This window comes from Rattus norvegicus, chromosome 4, assembly GCF_021556685.1.
Source record: "Rattus norvegicus strain SHRSP/BbbUtx chromosome 4, alternate assembly SHRSP_T2T, whole genome shotgun sequence".
In the NCBI taxonomy this organism is placed as follows: Eukaryota; Metazoa; Chordata; class Mammalia; order Rodentia; family Muridae; genus Rattus; species Rattus norvegicus.
In genome coordinates this window covers 164,505,009-164,523,680 of record NC_141537.1, presented here as the reverse complement: position 1 = coordinate 164,523,680, position 18,672 = coordinate 164,505,009, and the positions used below count along the sequence as shown (strand labels likewise).

At 39.0% G+C, this 18,672-nt stretch overlaps 1 protein-coding gene and 1 pseudogene across 3 annotated transcripts in view; both read right to left on the bottom strand.

Annotated features, from left to right (window-relative positions):
- Positions 1 to 1,323: 1,323 nt before the first annotated feature.
- Positions 1,324 to 10,076, bottom strand: LOC134486892 (ARL14 effector protein-like; annotated as a pseudogene).
- A 6,251-nt stretch (positions 10,077 to 16,327) lies between these two features.
- Positions 16,328 to 18,672, bottom strand: part of Klrb1 (killer cell lectin-like receptor subfamily B member 1) — a 29,111-nt gene continuing 26,766 nt past the window's right edge. Inside the window, exon 6 of one of the 3 annotated variants that reach the window (XM_087659359.1) lies at positions 16,328 to 16,914. In XM_087659359.1, the coding sequence (XP_087515485.1) occupies positions 16,791 to 16,914 (124 nt within the window). In that variant the 3' untranslated portion in view covers positions 16,328 to 16,790. Of the gene's footprint in view, positions 18,016 to 18,672 lie in introns of all 3 variants that reach the window. The other 2 variants (XM_087659360.1, NM_001085405.1) reach the window with 2 other exon arrangements.

Here is an 18,672-nt window from a genome sequence, read left to right as displayed (position 1 = left end):
TTCTTTCATTACATATCTAATGTAACTTAGAGAAGTACTTTTCATACATGGTTCCTAGGCCAGTGGCATCAGCATCATCTGGGAATTTGTTTCAAATGTAAATGGAGTCACAGTATGCATCTTAAGTTAGTTACTGAGAATTTGAGAACCTTCCAGAGAGTGAACATAAGAGAAACTCTGACTTAAAATGGGGAAAATTAATGTTTGGTGTTAAGGAGATGGTTCAAACATTTAGAGCACAAACTGCTCTGCAAAGGACCTGGGTCTGGTTCCCAGCACTGATTTCAAGTAGTTCATAAAAGTCAGTAACTCAAGCTCCAAAGAAGCCAAGATCTCTGACCTCTGCAGGCACCTGCACTGATGTACATGAACACACACACACACACACACACACACACACACACACACACACACACACACACACTTCAACTTTCCAGACACCTGCTATAGTATATCAGAACAGAGACAACCACATCATGCTGTCAGTCAGCTGCTCATCCATCCATCCAACTAGCAAACATGCAAGCCACTGAGTATCATTTAAGGCTAACTTCCTTTTGAACAAAAAGTCCTGAAATACTGATCTTGTAAGGATTCAATTTTTTGCTTCTCAATTTAGTTAATTAATATACAATTTAGTAAAATATAAATGTTTTGTAATAAAAACATTGTCATTACCAAAGTTAATTTAACATCAAAATATAAACAATAAAAATAAGACGAAAGATATAAAATACAAAGGTAAATGTTTACTTTTCTTTGTAACATATGACATTCTAAGAAAGACATTCATTTGGTTGAATGTTCTAGGTAACAGCTTTCAGATGCAGAGCTTTGCAAATCTTAAAATTATGGTATTCCCAACCAGACATCCTGGGAAGGGAGAGATGACTTCAAGGCAGAGTTAAGAGTGCTGCTAGTGAGGGAAACTGACCATCCACTCTGGCAGCCTTTGATCACATGAGAGGGTCTCTACATAATTATTATCCATTCTATATCCATCTGTAGCTTGAGAGAATGTTTTGCCCAAACACTGACACTTATCCAAGAAAAAGAAGTTTGACTTAAAAGTATACATACATTATGTAAAATATACAATATATTACATATATGGTTATACCTACATTTATGAATGTATATATGTTTGTATATATGTAGGTAAAAGAAACAGAAGCTAGGCATGATGTAATATACCTAAATTAATACAACTTGGGAAGCTGAGGCAGGAGGATTGCCATAAGTTCAAGGCAAGTCTGAGCTACAGAATAGACCCTATCTCAAATCAAACAGGTGTGTACACACACACACACACACACACACACACACACACACACACACACACACACAGAGGAAGAGAGAGAGAGAGAGAGAGAGAGAGAGAGAGAGAGAGAGAGAGAGAGAGAGAGAGAGAGAGACTAGTCAGGAACACTAAGTGGCAGTGTGCTAATGACCTCGCCAGACTCAGGGACAATGGCATCACAGACACAGCGCTGGTTGCACTGGTACTATGAACCACACTGGTTGGAATTGCATTTGACACACAGGTAGAAACATGCCAGGCAGTCCTCCAGGCACTCACCCAGGTCCACATTGTTACAGATCAGTCTGCCTTTTTTGTTGTACTTTCTCATCACCTTGTACTTCACAGGAAAATATTCCTTTCATCTTGGATATCAGTGCTTTCTATTTCTGCTGCCTTATCTCAGGGTTAAAATCTGTGGATATTTTCTAGTTCTATCCATCTGCCTAAGAATTTCATGAAATTGTTTTTAATAGCTGAGTACTACTACATTGTCTAAATGTACCATATTTTCTGTATCCATTTCTCTGTTGAAGGGCATCTGGGTTCTTTCCAGCTTCTGTCTATTATAAATAAGTCTGCTGAGAACATAATGGATCATGTGTCTTTGCTAAAAGTTGGAGCATCTTTTGCATATATGCCCAGGAGGGGTATAGCTAGGTTCTCAGGAAGCATTATGTCCAATTTTTTGAGGAACCACCAGACTGATTTCCAGAGTTTTTGTACCAGCTTGCAATGTGGAGAAGAGGAGTGTTTCTCTTTCTCTACATCCTCACCTGCATCTTCTGTCACCTGAGGTTTTGCTCTTTGCCATTCTGACTGGTGTGAGGTGGAATTTCAGGGTTGTTTTGATTTGCACTTCCCTCATGACTAAGGGTATTGAACATTTCTTTAGGTGTTTTTTGGCCATTTGATATTCCTCAGCTGAGAATTCTTTGTTTAGCTCAGTACCCCATCTTTTTAAAGGGTTATTGGATTCTCTGGAGTCTAGCTTCTTGAGTTCTTGGTATATATTAGCCCTCTATCAGATGTTGGATTGGGAATGATATTTTCCCAATTCCTTGGTTGCCCTTTTGTTCTGTTGATAGTGTCCTTTGCCCTGTAGAATCTTTGCAATTTTATGAAGTCCTATTCCTGAAATTAGGACATAAGCCATTGAAATTCTGTTCAGGAAATTTTCCCCTGTGCCCATGTGTTCAAGGCTCTTCCCCACTTTCTCTTCTATTAGTTTGAGTGTATCTGGTTTTATGTGGAGGTCCTTGATCCACTTGGACTTGAGCTTTGTACAGAGAGATAAGAATCAAAAATCGATTTTCTACATGGTGACCTCCAGTTGTACCAGCAACATTTGTTAAAAATGCTGTCTTTTTTCCACTGGATGGTTTTAGCTCCTTTGTCAAAGATCAAGTGACCATAGGTGTGTGGGTTCATTTCTAGGTCTCTAATTCTATTCCATTGATCTATATGCCTGTCTCTGGACCAATGCTATGCAGTTTTTTATCATTATTGCTCTGTAATACAGCATAAGGTCAGGGATGGTGATTCTCCCTATGAGGTTGGAGCCCAGGGTCAGTCCATGGGTAGTGGCTTAGTCCCTGGAAGTTCTGGTTGGTTGGCATTGTTGTTCATATGGGGTCTCAAGCCCCTACAAATTCTTTCAGTCCTTTTTCTGATTCCTTCAATGGGGGTCCTGTTCTCAGTTCAGTGGTTTAAGGATGGCATTCGCCTATTGTAATTGCTGTATTCTGGCTGTTTCTCTGAAGAGAGATCTACATCCGATTCCTGTCGGCCTGCAATTCTCTGCTCCATCAATCTTATCTAGTTTGGTGGTGGTATTATGTATGGGCCACATGTGGGGCAGGCTCTGAATAGGTGTTCCTTCTGCCTCTGTTCTAAACCTTGCCTCCCTATTGCCTCCCAAGGGTATTCTTGTTCCCCTTTTAAAGAAGGAGTTAAGCATTCACATTTTGGTCATCCTTCTTGAGTTTCATGTGTTCTATGCATCTAGGGTAATTCGAGCATTTGGGCTAATATCCACTTATCAATGAGTGTATACCATGTGTGTTTTTCTGTGATTGGATTACCTCACTCGGGATGATATTTTCCAGTTCCATCCATTTGCATATGAATTTCATAAAGTCATTGTTTTTGATAGCTGAGTAGTATTCCATAGTGTAGATGTACCACATTTTCTGTATCCATTCCTCTGTTGAAGCGCATCTGGGTTCTTTCCAGCTTCTGGCTATTATAAATAAGGCTGCTATGAACATAGTGGTGTATGTGTCTTTGTTATATGTTGGGGCATGTTTTGGGTATATGCCCAAGAGAGGTATAGGTGGGTCCTCGGGTAGTTCAATATCCAATTTTCTGAGGAACCTCCAGACTGATTTCCAGAATGGTTGTACCAGTCTGCAATCCCACCAACAATGGAGGAGTGTTCCTCTTTCTCCACATCCTCGCCAGCATCTGTTGTCACCTGAGTTTTTGATCTTAGCCTTTCTCACTGGTGTGAGGTGAAATCTCAGGGTTGTTTTGATTTGCATTTCCCTTATGACTAAAGATGTTGAACATTTCTTTAGGTGTTTCTCAGCCATTCAGCATTCTTCAGCTGTGAATTCCTTGTTTAGCTCTGAACCCCATTTTTAATAGGGTTATTTGTCTCCCTGCAATCTAACTTCGTAAGTTCTTTATATATTTTAGATATAAGCCCTCTATCAGTTGTAGGATTTGGTAAAGATCTTTTCCCAATCTGTTGGTTGCCGTTTTGTCTTAAGAACAGTGTCCTTTGCCTTACAGAAGATTTGCAGTTTTATGAGATCCCATTTGTTGATTCTTGATCTTAGAGCATAAGCCTAAGTTCTGAAACTTTTCCCAGTGCCCATGTGTTTGAGATTCTTCCCCGCTTTTTCTTCTATTAGTTTGACTGTATCTGATTTGATGTGGTGGTCCTTGATCTACTTGGACTTAAGATTTGTACAGGGTGATAAGCATGGATGGATATGCATTCTTCTACATGCTGACCTCCAGTTGAAACAGCACCATTTGCTGAAAATGCTATCTTTTTTCCATTGGATGATTTTGGCTCCTTTGTCAAAACTCAAATGACCATAGGTGTGTGGGTTCATTTCTGGGTCTTCAATTCTATTCCACTGGTCTTTCTGTCTGTCTCTGTACAAATACCGTGCAGTTATTGTCATGATTGCTCTGTAATACTGCTTGAGTTCAGGGATAGTGATTCCCCCAGAAGTCCTTTTATTGTTGAGGATAGTTTTAGCTATCCTGGGTTTTTTGTTATTACAGATGAATTTGCCAGTTGTTCTGTCTAACTCTCTGAAGAATTGGATTAATATTTTGATGGGGATTGCATTGAATCTGTAGATCACTTTTGGTAAAATAGCCATTTTTACTATATTAATCCTGCCAATCCAAGAGCATTGGAGATCTTTCCATTATCTGAGATCTTCCTCAATTTCTTTCTTCAGAGGCTTGAAGTTCTTATCATACAGATCTTTCACTTGCTTGGTTAAAGTAATACCGAGGTATTTTATATTATTTGGTACTATTATGAAGGGTGTCATCTCCCTAATTTCTTTCTTGACTTATATCTCTTATGTGTAGAGGAAGGTTACTGATTTATTTGACTTAATTTTATACCCAGGCACTTTGCTGAAGGTGATTATCAGGTTTAGTAGTTCTCTAGTGGAACTTTGGGAATAACTTAAATATACTATCATATCATCTGCAAATAGGGATATTTTGACTTCTTCTTTTCCAATTTGTATCACTTTGATCTCCTTTTGTTGTCTGATTGTTGTGTCTAGAACTTCAAGAACTATATTGAATAAGTAGGGAGAGAGTGGGCAGCCTTGTCTAGTCCCTGATTTTAGTGGGATTGCTTCAGGTTTCTCTCCATTTAGTTTAATGTTAACAACTGGTTTGCTGTATATGGCTTTTACTATGTTTAGGTATGGGCCTTGAATTCCTATTCTTTCCAGGACTTTTATCATGAAGGGGTGTTGAATTTTGTCAAATGCTTTCTCAGCATCTAATGAAATGATCATGTGGTTTTGTTCTTTCAGTTTGTTTATATAATGGGTCACGTTGATGGTTTTCCTTATAATAAACCATCCCTGCATGCCTGGGATGAAGCCTACTTGATCATGGTGGATGATTGTTTCTACATGCTTTTGGATATGGTTTGCAAGAATTTTATTGAGTACTTTTGTGTCAATATTCATAAGGGAAGTTGATCTGAAGTTGTCTTTTTTCTTGGGTCTTTTTGTGGTTTAGGAATAACAATAATTGTGGCTTCATAGAAAGAATTCGGTAGCGCTCCATCTGTTTCAATTTTGTGGAATAGTTTGGATAGTATTGGTATGAGGTCTTCTATGAATGTCTGATAAAATTCGGCACTGAGCCCATCTGGACCTGGGCCCCTTTTGGTTGGGAGAACTTTAATGAATGCTTCTATTTATTTAGGAGTTATGGAGTTGTTTAAATGGTTTATCTCTTCCTGATTTAACTTTGGTACCTGGTATCTGCCTAGGAAATTGTCCATTTCCTGCAGATTTTCAAGTTTTGTTGAATATAGGTTTTTGTAGTTGGTTCTGATGATTTTTTGAATTTCCTCTGATTCTGTAGTTATGTCTCCCTTTTCATTTCTGATTTTATTAATTTAGACACACTCTTTGTGTCCTCTCGTTAGTCTGGCTAAGGGTTTATCTATCTTGTTGATTTTCTCAAAGAGCCAACTTTTGGTTCTGTTGATTCTTTCTATGGTCCTTTTTGTTTCTACTTGGTTGGTTTCAGCTCTGAGTTTGATTATTTCCTGCCTTCTACTCCTCTTGGGTGTATTTGCTTCTTTTTGTTCTAGAGCTTTTAGGTGTGCTGTCAAGCTGCTGATATATGCTCTCTCCTGTTGCTTTCTGCAGGCACTCAGAGCTATGAGCACAGCTTTCATTGTGTCCCATAAGTGTGGGTATGTTGTACCTTCATTTTCACTAAATTCTAAGAAGTCTTTAATTTCTTTTTTTATTTCTTCCTTGACCAGGTTATCATTGAGAATAGCATTGTTCAGCTTCCATGTATATGTGGACATTCTTCCCGTATTGTTATTGAAGACCAGCTTTCGGCCATGGTCGTCTGATAGGACCCATGGAATTATTTCTATCTTTCTGTATCTGTTGAGGACTGTTTTATGACCAATTATATGGTCAGTTTTGGAGAAAGTACCATGAGGTGGTGAGAAGAAGGCATATCCTTTTGTTTTAGGATATAATGTTCTGTAAATATCTGTTAAATCCATTTGGTTCATGACTTCTCTTAGTCTGTCTATGTCTCTGTTTAATTTCTGTTTCCATGATTTCCATGACAATGGGGTGTTGAAATCTCCTACTATTATTGTGTAAGGTGTAATGTGTGCTTTGAGCTTTAGTAAGGTTTCTTTTACGTATGTAGGTGCCCTTGTATTTGGACCATAGATATTTAGGATTGAGAGTTCATCTTGGTGGACTTTTCCTTTGATGAATATGAAGTGTCCTTCCTTATCTTTTTTGATGACTTTTGGTTGAAAATCGATTTTATTTGATATTTGTATGGCTACTCCAGCTTGCTTCTTCAGACCATTTGCTTGGAAAGTTGTTTTCCAGTCTTTCACTCTGAGGTAGTGTCTGTCTTTGTCTCTGAGGTGTATTTCCTGTAGGCAGCAGAATGCAGGGTCCTCTTTGCATATCCAGTTTGTTAATCTATGTTTTTTATTGGGGAATTGAGTCCATTGATGTTGAGAGATATTAAGGAATAGTGATTATTGCTTCCTCTTATATTAATATTTGGATGTGAGATTATGTTTGTGGGCTTGTCTTTTCTTTGTTTTGTTGCCAAGATGATTAGTTTCTTGCTTTTTCTAGGGTGTAGCTTGCCTCCTTATGTTGGGCTTTACCATTTATTATCCTTTGTAGGGCTGAATTTGTAGAAAGATATTGTGTATATTTCATTTTGTCATGGAATATCTTGGTTTCTCCATCTATGTTAATTGAGAGTTTTGCTGGGTAGAGTAAACTGGGCTGGCATTTGTGTTCTCTTAGGGTCTGTGTGACATATGTCCAGGATCTTCTGGCTTTCATAGTCTCTGGTGAGAAGTCTGGTATAATTCTGATAGGTCTGCCTTTATATGTTACTTGCTCTTTTTTCCTTACTGCTTTTAATATTCTTTCTTTGTTTTGTGCATTTGGTGTTTTGACTATTATGTGACGAGAGGAGTTTCTTTTCTGGTCCAATCTATTTGGAGTTCTGTAGGCTTCTTGTATGTTTATGGGCATCTCTTTCTTTAGGATAGGGAAGTTTTCTTCTATGATTTTGTTGAAGATATTTACTGGTCCTTTGAGCTGGGAGTCTTCACTCTCTTCTATACCTATTATTCTTAGGTTTGATCTTCTCATTGAGTCCTGGATTTCCTGTATGTTTTGGACTAGTAGCTTTTTCCATTTTCCATTATCTTTGACAGTTTTGTTGATGATTTCTATGGAATCTTCTGCTCCTGAGATTCTCTCTTCTATCTCTTGTATTCTGTTGGTGATGCTTGTATCTACACCTCCCTGTCTCTTCCTTTGGTTTTCTATATCCAGGGTTGTCTTCCTTTGTGCTTTCTTTATTGCTTATATTTCCATTTTCAATTCCTTTACCTGTTTGATTGTGTTTTTCTGGAATTCTTTCAGGGATTTTTGTGATTCCTCTCTGTAGGCTTCTACTTGTTCATTTATGTTTTCCTGAGTTTCTCTAAGGAAGTTCTTTATGTCTTTCTTGAAGTCATCCATCATCATGATCAAATGTGATTTAAAATCAAGATCTTGCTTTTCTGGTGTGTTTGGATATTCAGTGTTCGCTTTAGTGGCAGAATTTGGCTCTGACGATGCCATGTAGTCTTGATTTCTGTTGCTTGAGTTTTTGCTCTTGCCTCTTTCCAATAGGTTTTCTCTGGTGTTACCTTGTTCTGCTATTTCTGACAGTGGCTAGACTGTCCTATAGGCCTGTGTGTCAGGAGTGCTGTAGACCTGTTTTTTCTGTTTTTTTTTTTTCAGCCAGTTATTGGAACAGAGTGTTCTGCTTTCTCACATGTAGTCTTTCCTGTCTACTCGTCTTCAGCTGTTCCTTTGGGCTTGTGTCCTGAGTCCACCAGGCAGGTCACTTGGAGCAAAAAAGTTGGTTTTACCTCTGGTCCAGGGGCTGAAGTTACTCCTGGGGGGCTGCTTTTGAGCTCTCAGTGAGGATGGCAGCCAGAAGGGCCTGCCCCGCCTTTCTTGGGGCCCGGTTCACCAGGGTCCCAGATGGTGTTTTGTATTTTCCTCTGGAGTCAGAAATGTGGGCAGAGAGTAGTCTCTTTTGCTTCCCAGGTATGTCTGCCCCACTTGAAGGTTTAACTCTCCCTCCCACAGGATTCTTGGTAGACATTTAAATACCACTTCTATTTCACTAGGGATTATAAGTCTGTTTAAATGCCTGTTTGATATTGGTTTAACTTTGATGAGTGATAAATGTCAACAAGTTTATTTATGTCTTTTAAGATTTCCAATTAGATGGATGCAGATTTTTAAAGTATGTCCTTATTAGTCCTGGATTTCTTCATTGTTTGATGTTATATATTCATTTTCCTCTAATATTGTTAATTTGCCTCTTCCCTTGCTGTCTTTTAGTTAAGTTGCCTATGGGCTTGTGAACACTGTTGGTTTGTTCAAAGAACCAACTGTTTGTTTCATTGATTCTTTAAATGCTCTTTGTTAATTTGTGTCTATTTTATTGATTTCAGCCCTGATTTTGATTATTTCTTGCTATCTACTTGCCCAAGTATTATGAGCTACTAACCAGAGAATATCCAGACACAGGTTCAAACCAATATAAAGCCTTTATTAACTACTTGGCAACTAAGCTGCTTGTTTAGGACCCCAGTGTAGTCCCAAGTCTATTCCAGTGTGAACTTTTGAGCACAAAATCATATACTAGGTTGATACACCTCATTTAGAAGAACAATTAGTCCAAAGCAGACTACAGGAGCCAAATATCAAGATTAGTACAGTAGAGACTCTCCCTGAACTATGAACTTTGATGGATTAGGTTTTGGTTCTCATTTTGGCAGGTAGTGATGCAACAGGCTGGGTTCCAATGCCTATATGGAACTTCCACCATGATGTCAGTTGTGTTAAGGTCTAGTGTCCTCCTAAGCTCTGGTGGGCCTGTTACATTCCTCACTGATTCTATGAGCACAGTCAATGCATGGATTCACCTTAGTGCAAGAAGTTATACCATCTCCTTAGCATTAGTGCTTTAACAGAAGTTATTCTCTGTCTTACATGGCAGTTGAGCAAGTGGGGTCCCATAGTAATAGATAGGAACAATAGGATTAATTACCTAGCCAGGGCTGTAAGTAAACCAGGACAGACAACAAAGATTGGTACCAGTTGTTAGATTCTTAATATCTCCTTTCTTTTTCATGAAGCTCGTTTTAGATATGGCTAATTTTTATCTAATTATTCCTGACTGAGTGGCATTGAAGCAACAAGTTTTCCCTAGTGTCGTGCAGAGGCCTCCTTGTCTCATAAAGAGGAAGAACAATCTTCTGCAATTCTGAAGAATAATCTCAGCTAAGGAGTCTAACTGGGCTTCCAGATGGGAAGTAGAATTTTTCTAAATGGCTCCAGTCTATGTCTACTTGAATACTGCATTTCTGCATGTTTTCAAACTCCATAAATAGGGTCAAAGTTTCAACTGCTGTGGAACCTGTCATACCTGCTCCAACCAACAGGGGAAATAAGAATGGAGACAGCTCCCACCTCATGGGAGATCCAGGTCCTAGATTTAGTTAGATCTTTCACAATTGTAGATAAGAACCTGTGGTATAACATGCATGAGATAGTAAAAGATGTGGGTTCTCTTCCAATGCAAAAAATTCAAAAGTTAAACTATTAGTAAAAGCAAGCCAGATAGACTCTAACTCTTAAAATACAGTTGCCTTCTATTCATGGGTTACCCTGATGTGCTGCTAGCTACAGTGGCAAGGTCCTGCTAGGTATTCAGGTAGGGGGAAGGGTGGAAAAGGCACTGAGAGTGGCATTGGCCATCAGCACCAAAAGCTGATTGATGAGTTCTCACAATTTAATTCTCTCATCTTTTTTAGCAGACAAAAAGCTGTTAGCTTCAGGCTATTAACACCTGGTGATAGCAGCAGGGGGAAAATCTTAGTTACTTGGGTTCTTTTCTCACTGACTCAGGCTCAGTGGTCAGGTGAGTGGTTGAGTTCTTTAACTCTTCATTATCCAGAGGAAAAAAGGGGGTGGCACACATATATACAATGCATACTAGGTGAAGCATATAGGGCTACACCACTACTTTATTTTTGTTCTTGGTTTTTACAACTTCTCAGAGTAAATGATCTCAGAGATTTTTTAAAGGATTTTCACATTCCATAATTTCATTGTAAGTTTAAGGCAATAGTCCATGTTGTAGATCAATAAGGTTTAAGGAGTTACAGCAGAATTATTTACATATCTTTATTATGACTAGTACCTGACTAAACATTCATTATCTCTTTATAGTTCCATGAGTTCATTATACATTTAAAGCAATAATTTTTATGTCATAAGTTGGAATACTTTTGTCAAGAGACATATCATGTGCTTCTGTTTTTGCTATTTTTAAGTCTTGTATAGATAAACTAGTTCATCACTTATTTTCTGTCCTTGAATCTGCAATAAATTGTCCATTCCCACTCTATGACCTTTAATTACCAGATAGTGGCCTCACTCTTAACCTAGAAAGAATGTTTCCTTGATTGTAAATTTGTTCCAAGCCTGCTTTTTTTCCTAGTGCAATTAGCCTATGACACATGAAGGTTTACAGAGCTGTATTTGTAGCTTTTATTTTATAGGGGGTCTGAGATTGCTTGCATCAATTTAGGAGTTCTACAAATTGCGATCAAGAATTATCAAATTATCAATTAATCTATACAGCATTACTACATGAAAGAACATCTTCATACTGATTCTTCGGGAGATCGTCCCAATAGGGTGAGTAAATACTCAGGAATTGTTTGGCTGTGGAATAGTGGCAAGAAAAGCATGTAATCAGCAAGAAGAAATCCTGGGATGAAGTCTTAGAACAGTAACGGATCTTGGACTATGCTGCATATGACAAGAGGAAGGAGATGATGGTTTCTTTTCTAAGACTATAAAGTAATCAATTGGTAGCCAAGAGAATTCAGTTTCACTACACCATCAAGCACAATGGTGTCCACCTGGCTTCTTTCAGCTCAGGGTTAGGGGTAGAAAGACTGAGCCCAAGAAAGTATAGTACTTAATAAACAGGAGACCTTTCTTTACACCAGTGGACCCACATACCCATGAGTATGCTTCTTCACAGGATTGAGTAAACAATCCCTCAGTAGCTTCTGGATGCAATATTTTACATAAATCAACTGGAAGGTGGGTTGGTTCTTAATGGGTCAATTGGCTATGAGCTCCCTGGTTGCAAACTTTCTTAATTTCCATGACTAAAGTCCTAGCATGGAAAGTTTTAGGTCTTTTCCACTGGGAGACAGAATAGGACAACAAGAATTATAGGGACCATAACATTCTTATCCTTAAAAGAACAGAGAGCTTAGTAATGACCCATCTGTTATATCCTATCCTCTGCCCTGACAGTGCCCTGACTGAGATTAAATATGTGACCCTTGAAAGGCAAAATGTGGCTCAGGACTCCCAAGACCAAGTTCTCAGCCAAACAGTGAATTACTAACTGTTCCAGAGGACTGAAAGTATGGGAAAGTGACAGAGATAGGAGATAGAGGAAAAAGGAAGGGCGGGGGGAAAAGGAGCAAATGAAAGGAGAGAAGGAAGATGGGTGAGGGGTATTTGTGATAGAGTGGGACTAAGCTCTTTCTTGATAGAGAGAAGACAGACATGACACATAGGAAAATGGCAGCTTATGAAGTTACAAAGGAAAAGTGTAGAATGAGGTATCTATTTCAGTCAGAGAAGTTAATTAGGTGAGTTGAAGTGGGCCTTTGATTTCTGGACTTGAATATTTTGATAGCTTGAACTTAGTAGTCAGCCTCAAAAGAAGGCAGTGGGCAAATAAGAAAAAGGACCTTGGGAGCTACATTTATCAATAAAATCTACTGGTTTTTAGCAAGGCAGCGTGAATAGGGAGAAGGGAAAGGCTGTCAAAACCATGTTCCCATACTCAAGCTAGACAGAGTGCTCCTGCATTACAACCTTTTTGTTTTATTATTGGGTCCCTACATGTTGGGTAAATAGGCATAATTCTCTCTGGATGTTTCCTGCTGAAATTGGTGCATTATTGATAAGGAGCACAAAGAAGCTGGGTTGCTAAATCGGGAAGAGCAAACTGTTGCACTTGTTGTACCACAGGAAAATGTAGTCTGTGAAATTGGACCAGGAAATAGATTCCAAAGAATGGCTAGTGCTGGTGCTGTACTTTTTGGAGCAGTCTGCAGTTGATTTGAAAACTGCTGGGACAAATAGACTAGGGACACAGGTAATGTTAAGTAGTTTAGGGAGAAATTATTTTATCTTGGAAATACATTTGAATTGTTTAGATTTATGGTCCTGATAGAGTCCCAAGGCCAGAAAGAAGGCCGTGAAAATGGGGAGATCCCAGGCAAAGAGGGCAATCTCACCCTAAAGCACAGGCAATATCCAAGAGAGCTGAGTCTGTTACTTGGCAGAAGTATATATCTGGAGTCTGTTTGAGAGGCCTTGAGAGGAGGAAGGAAAATTTAGATTGGCTATATAAGTTTAATTGGTGAACAACTGTTAGTTGAAAGCAGGGTCTGATTATGTCAGGGAGAACCCAATTTGAGAGACTTTTGTTGTATCAAAATAATCTTTCCTGGGGTGTTCAGGTGGGTTTTGGAATTTCAATATTTTAGGAACATGGATGATTGGGAAGTTCTTGGAAAATGTTAAGAGATATGGTCAATAACAGGTTTTAAGGGTTGTTGTAGAAAAGATGAGAGACCTTGGAATTAATTTCCAATTAATTTAATTTAGTTTAGAGAACTTTTAATTCTTTAACTTCAAGGGACTCGGATGACCAAGGGGACAAGCAGTCAGTAGTGAGGGAGGAGAATTGGCAACTGCAGTATTGGTAAATACAGACTATGACTACCAGAGGGCTTTAAAGACAGATGCAAAGAAAGCAATAGGAGACATTGAAGGAGGGATCAGTGAAGCTTAGGAAGAGAGTTTGTTGGATGACCTTGACCCAAGAAAGATTTTGTCCGTGACAGAGTATGTATCCGAGAGGAGATGGCTTAGGCTTAGTTATATATTGTTGGGAGTGTAGAGTTTGTTCAGAGTGTTTGATATCTGTACAGTTAGCAAATTTGGAAGAGTCACTTGGCAGTGGATGTCTGGCAATCATTTGGGCATCTGAAAAGTAGGAGAATGAGAAGAGAAATTAAATTTGTGGACAACACGTAAGGAGCAGCAGCCTGAGGGTAAGGACAAATACTGATAATGGAGAGGTCGGTCTGATGTGGCCATTTGACAGGAAGGATCTGTCATCTGTATACAAAATGTAGACACAATTGCTAAAGAACTCTTTTTTGTATGAGAGGGATGAGGTAGGAGGCCTCTCAGAGGTTTTAAATGGGAATTTAAAGGATCAGGAGAACATTGAGGTAAATGAATAAGTGTGGAGGAGTTTGAGGCGGAGCAGGAAAGAAACATGAGTGGTTAGTTTTCGGTAAGAAAAGTTTGTAGGGACAAAATACAAGACAATGGATGAGATATAGGAGATAAGGGAGGTTTTGGTGGAAAGAGATTGTGAGAGAAAGATCAATCAATTTTGAGAGGGATCAATAGAGTGTGAAAGGGAATCCAAGGTTTTGGTTTTTTGTTTATTCATTTGTTTGTTTATGTTTTGGGTTGTTTGGTTGGTGTTTGTTTGATTGTAGGTGTAGAGGTGAGCAGCGGGACAGTGGCAAGAGAACAGAGAAGGGAAGTCAGCTATGGATGATGCTGTAAGAGTTTTGGAGAGGTAGCTGATGGGTCAAAGGTCAGACTTAGGAAGTATTTGTGTGTTTTAGAGGTGTAAGAATGAAAATGTAGGGATAGATCTGGGAGATATGGGTCTGGAGTAAAAACGAGACCATTTTAAGTTTAAGGAATTGTTTGTGGATGGGAGGAAAGAAGAGGTCCAAAAGTGGCTTGTTTTAGAGGTTGTACTGGGGACCCATGAGTAGAGGAAAATGGTCATGAGGGCAGAGATAAAAGGCAGAGATGAACAAGGTAGTTTAAAATGAGGTGTTTCTGAGTTAATATAAGAAAGAATATCAGGTAGGTGACTTGGGAGAGGTGAATTTAAACTTTGGAAGGTGAGAGCCAAAAACTTTAGGAGCTGAGAAAATTGAGGGAGATTGTGTTAGAGATGGAAGGAGTGCAAACAAGGAGGTTGTCTATAAACTGAAGCAGATAGGAGAAAAAATGGGGGAAAGGTAGGAGTGCAGAGACAGAGAGACTGAGAGACCAGACCAACTATATTTTGTTTTCAGGCTCTATCTTAGAGAGCCTGACCTAAAGGTGAACTCAAGTTAACCAACAAGTCTGTACCTAGCACCAGTTTCCAGGTTACTCTCTAATAAGCCTGCCCCTGGCACTTCACTCCCTAACAACTAGCAAGCAGGAGAAAAGCAGAAGTTTACGGTTTGGATCCCAGCACTAGCAAATTATTTTAAAGGACAACAAAATCCCATAATAGCGTCCCCAATCAGACGTGTATCCCCTTGCTTGTTTGCTTGCCTTTGTAAATCCTTGCTTGAAACTGGGCTCAAGGCTTCACCCTCCTGTCTTGCTGCACCAGGGTAGGTGGTGAGCCCAAGCTCAAGCTAGATAGAAAGACCCTAGTGGCATTGCATTGGATTTGGCTCCTTGGTGGTCTTTTGGGACATAAGAATGAACGTAACAATACAGGCCCAGTCCTTATCCAATGTCTAGCCAAAAAGTTGAGGACAATCTTTGAAATCCTGGGAAAAGACATTCCAAGTCAGTTGTAGGGATTCTTGAGTAATAGGATCTAAGGATGTATAGACAAAACTGTTTCACAATGTATGTTCAAGAGTATTACCCACATTACAGCTTGCAATCATCTATAACTCCAGTCCGAGGGGATCCAATTCTGCTTCTTGTTCCAAGGGCACTGCTCCTACATAGTACACAGACACACATGCATGGAGAACATCCATACACGCTAAATAATAATTTTAACCTAGAATTATTTTTAATTGAGATTCTACTTGCACATCCTTCAATTTAATTAAAATTCACATTGAGGGATGAGGGTCTATGAGTATCTATTTTAACAGAAATTTTCTTATGCCTCTATATACAGTTAATTCAGTTTTTTTCTTTTGATTACTATGGAAAATTTGATAAGATGTTTTTGTTGTGTCAGGGTTTTTCTTTTTAGTTTGGTTTGGTTTTTAGAGAAGAGAACTTCCAAAAGATTGATAAGAATAAATACTTAGTTTTGAAAATTTCTCTAACTGAAGAATTAAAAAAAGTCATTTATTTTCTGCTACAATTACCAAATATTTAGCTTCATACTTTCTACAGTTTCTGCATACCCATAAGCTATAGAGAGGTGTGGAAGAAAGAATCAATGAGAAAATAAAATGGGATGGCTGTGGACAGTGGAAAGAGGCAAGCCTCTGTCTTGGTTTTGTTTTATTTTTTGTTTGCTTGTTTGTTTGGTTTGGTTTTTTGTTCTGTTTTGTTTTGTTTTTTCCATAACAGGATACCTCTTGCTGCTAAGGAGACTGAGAAACCCAGTACCAGTGAACTAGCATCTGCCCAGGGTCTACTGTTGTATCACCACAAGCTGGAAGCCATCATATGGACAGAGTTCAGTTTACATACAGTCACACTCATTGTCAAAGCAGTAGTCCATTATTAATTGGCTAATTTGCAGGTGTCAATCAAAATGCCTATCCCAAGTTCCTCAGCTCTGAGCCTCTGCTGTCAGTCAAAAGCAAGATTTTATTCAAAGTTCTGCAGTTCAGATGTTTGAGTGGGGGTGGGGTAGAGATTCAGATTTTACAATTTTCTGCAGCTGTGTGTAGATGACCTCAGGCACAGAGATCAGCAAAAAGCACACAGACTCCAGTGCCCCCTGCTGACCTGAGTTTCCCTCTGTAGAAGTCCTCTCTTAGAAAGCCACATTTGTGTCTGTGTACATTTACATTTACACAATAAAGAAAATGGACATGAGCATCCGTAAGAGTCACCAGGGTTTTGAAGTCCATAATCTGTGCCACTAACTGCACAGGGCAGGCCAACAACAAATGTGCAACACAGAGATCTGGTGTGAATATTGAAGTGATAGAGATGAGATTCACAATCAGGAGTCAGGACACAGGGTTTCAGACACGTTTCTGGATCTGAGAGATGAGATTCACAATCAGGAGTCAGGACACAGGGTTTCAGACACGTTTCAGGGTCTTTTGGCAGATCCAATGGTTGTCTGAAGAACAAGAATCTGAAAACACTTCTGTGTGTGAGATGAGGGCACAGCTGTTTTCTTCGTTCTTGCCGGTGATGCGTAATCTAAAGAGCAAAGCATAGGCTGCTCCTAGTGTCCAAGATTTCCTGACAATTATCACATCAGTCATCATTTCTCTTTAGACAGTTAAGGAAACTCTAGATTACACTGTGTTTAGACATAGTAAACATATGGTGACAAACATTAATTACACATATAAACAATAATGATACAGCTGATGGAAACCCCTATAATTTCCAATTGTACCTTCACTAGAGAGGAATTCTTGCAGCAAGAATCTTTATTATGCTGTACAAAACAGAGATTGTTTAGGAATTGGGGATGGAATGCCTCATTCTACTATTAACATGTCCTATTATCATGTGAAAAGCATCATCATTTTGCTGAGCATCAATATCCTGAAGTATGTAGTATAACCAACCTGCTAATGCTAGATAAGACATTGAGATATACATGAATGTATGACAAGCACACAGTAGGTTCTCAGTAAATGTATTAAACACACTGAGTGAATGCAGTGAGTCTATAGAATGAGATGCAGAGGGAAAAAGGCCCCGAACTCATGTGAAAAAGGATAGGAATCCTTCCTGTCTCATCCTAGAGGCTGTTGGGCCTTTGCTTCATAGCAGCACTGGACTCATCTGGAGTTCCTGCAGATTCCTACAGGTGGAAATGAGACCAGAGGCAAAGCACTAACACAGGCATCTTCTCGGTGATTACAAGGAAGGGTGAGTTCAAGACCAGCCTGTCCCCAGCTGATGAGGTCACACATCAGGCAGTAGCAGGGCTCCCTCAGTGCTGTTTCTTTGCCTCTATTCATTTCTTGATGGAGCCCCTTGTGTGTCAACGGCAAATTTGATGTTATCCTAGTGCCCAGCATGCTAGTCAAACTATGAGCTTCCCTCAATTGGGCATCCATAAATGTCCCTTAATTTTATTTTTCACCCTTTAGCTTCTTTCTTTGATCTTTAAGAACCTTTTCTTAAAGCCAATCTGTTCACATTAATAACTTCTTTTCAAAAAGCCTTTAATGGATTCCTTGGTCTTCCTCAGCCAGACTTCCTGTGAGGACTCTAACATTATCTTATTCAATTCCACCAAATAATCCTGTTTGGAAAATGTTATTTTCCTCTTGGTTTTCTTACCTGAAAACCAGGGATCGGGGAGGTAAAATAGTTAGAGAGGAGATAGGGTGAGGGAAGGAGGGTCAGAACATGTGGGGAAGTCAGAGGTCAGTATTGAGCATAGCCTCCCTTTCTGCCTTGTTTCTGCCACTATGCTGTGGTCTCCAGGCTCACTGGCTCAGGTTCTTTTGGGTGATTCTCTGGTCTCCACCTCCCATCTCTCTGCAGGGATGCTGAGATACAGGTACGCACGTCCACATCTGCCTTTTTATATGGGTTCTTTTTAATATGCCTTTTTATGTGGGTTTTTATATACCTTTTTATGTGGGATGAACTGTGAGACTTACACAGATAGAGCTTGTACCGAGAGCCATTGTCTCAGTCCAGTTTAAACAAAAGCAGGCTTTGACTGACTCCCTTTCTCCTGTAGCAGGACAGTCTCCAGATTTACCTGGTTACTGCTGTCTAATCAGAGTATCATTTATCCAAACAGTAAAATCACATAGCAACTGTGCTCAATCCTCTGCTTTAAATGTATTCTTTTACTTATTATCATAGTTTTTGCTATTAACATTAATTAAAATTAATTTTAAAATTTAAAATTTTTAACTAATTTTAAAATTAGTTAAAATTAAAGAAAGTTTTAAATCATAGCACAATTGACAAACATATGCAAAC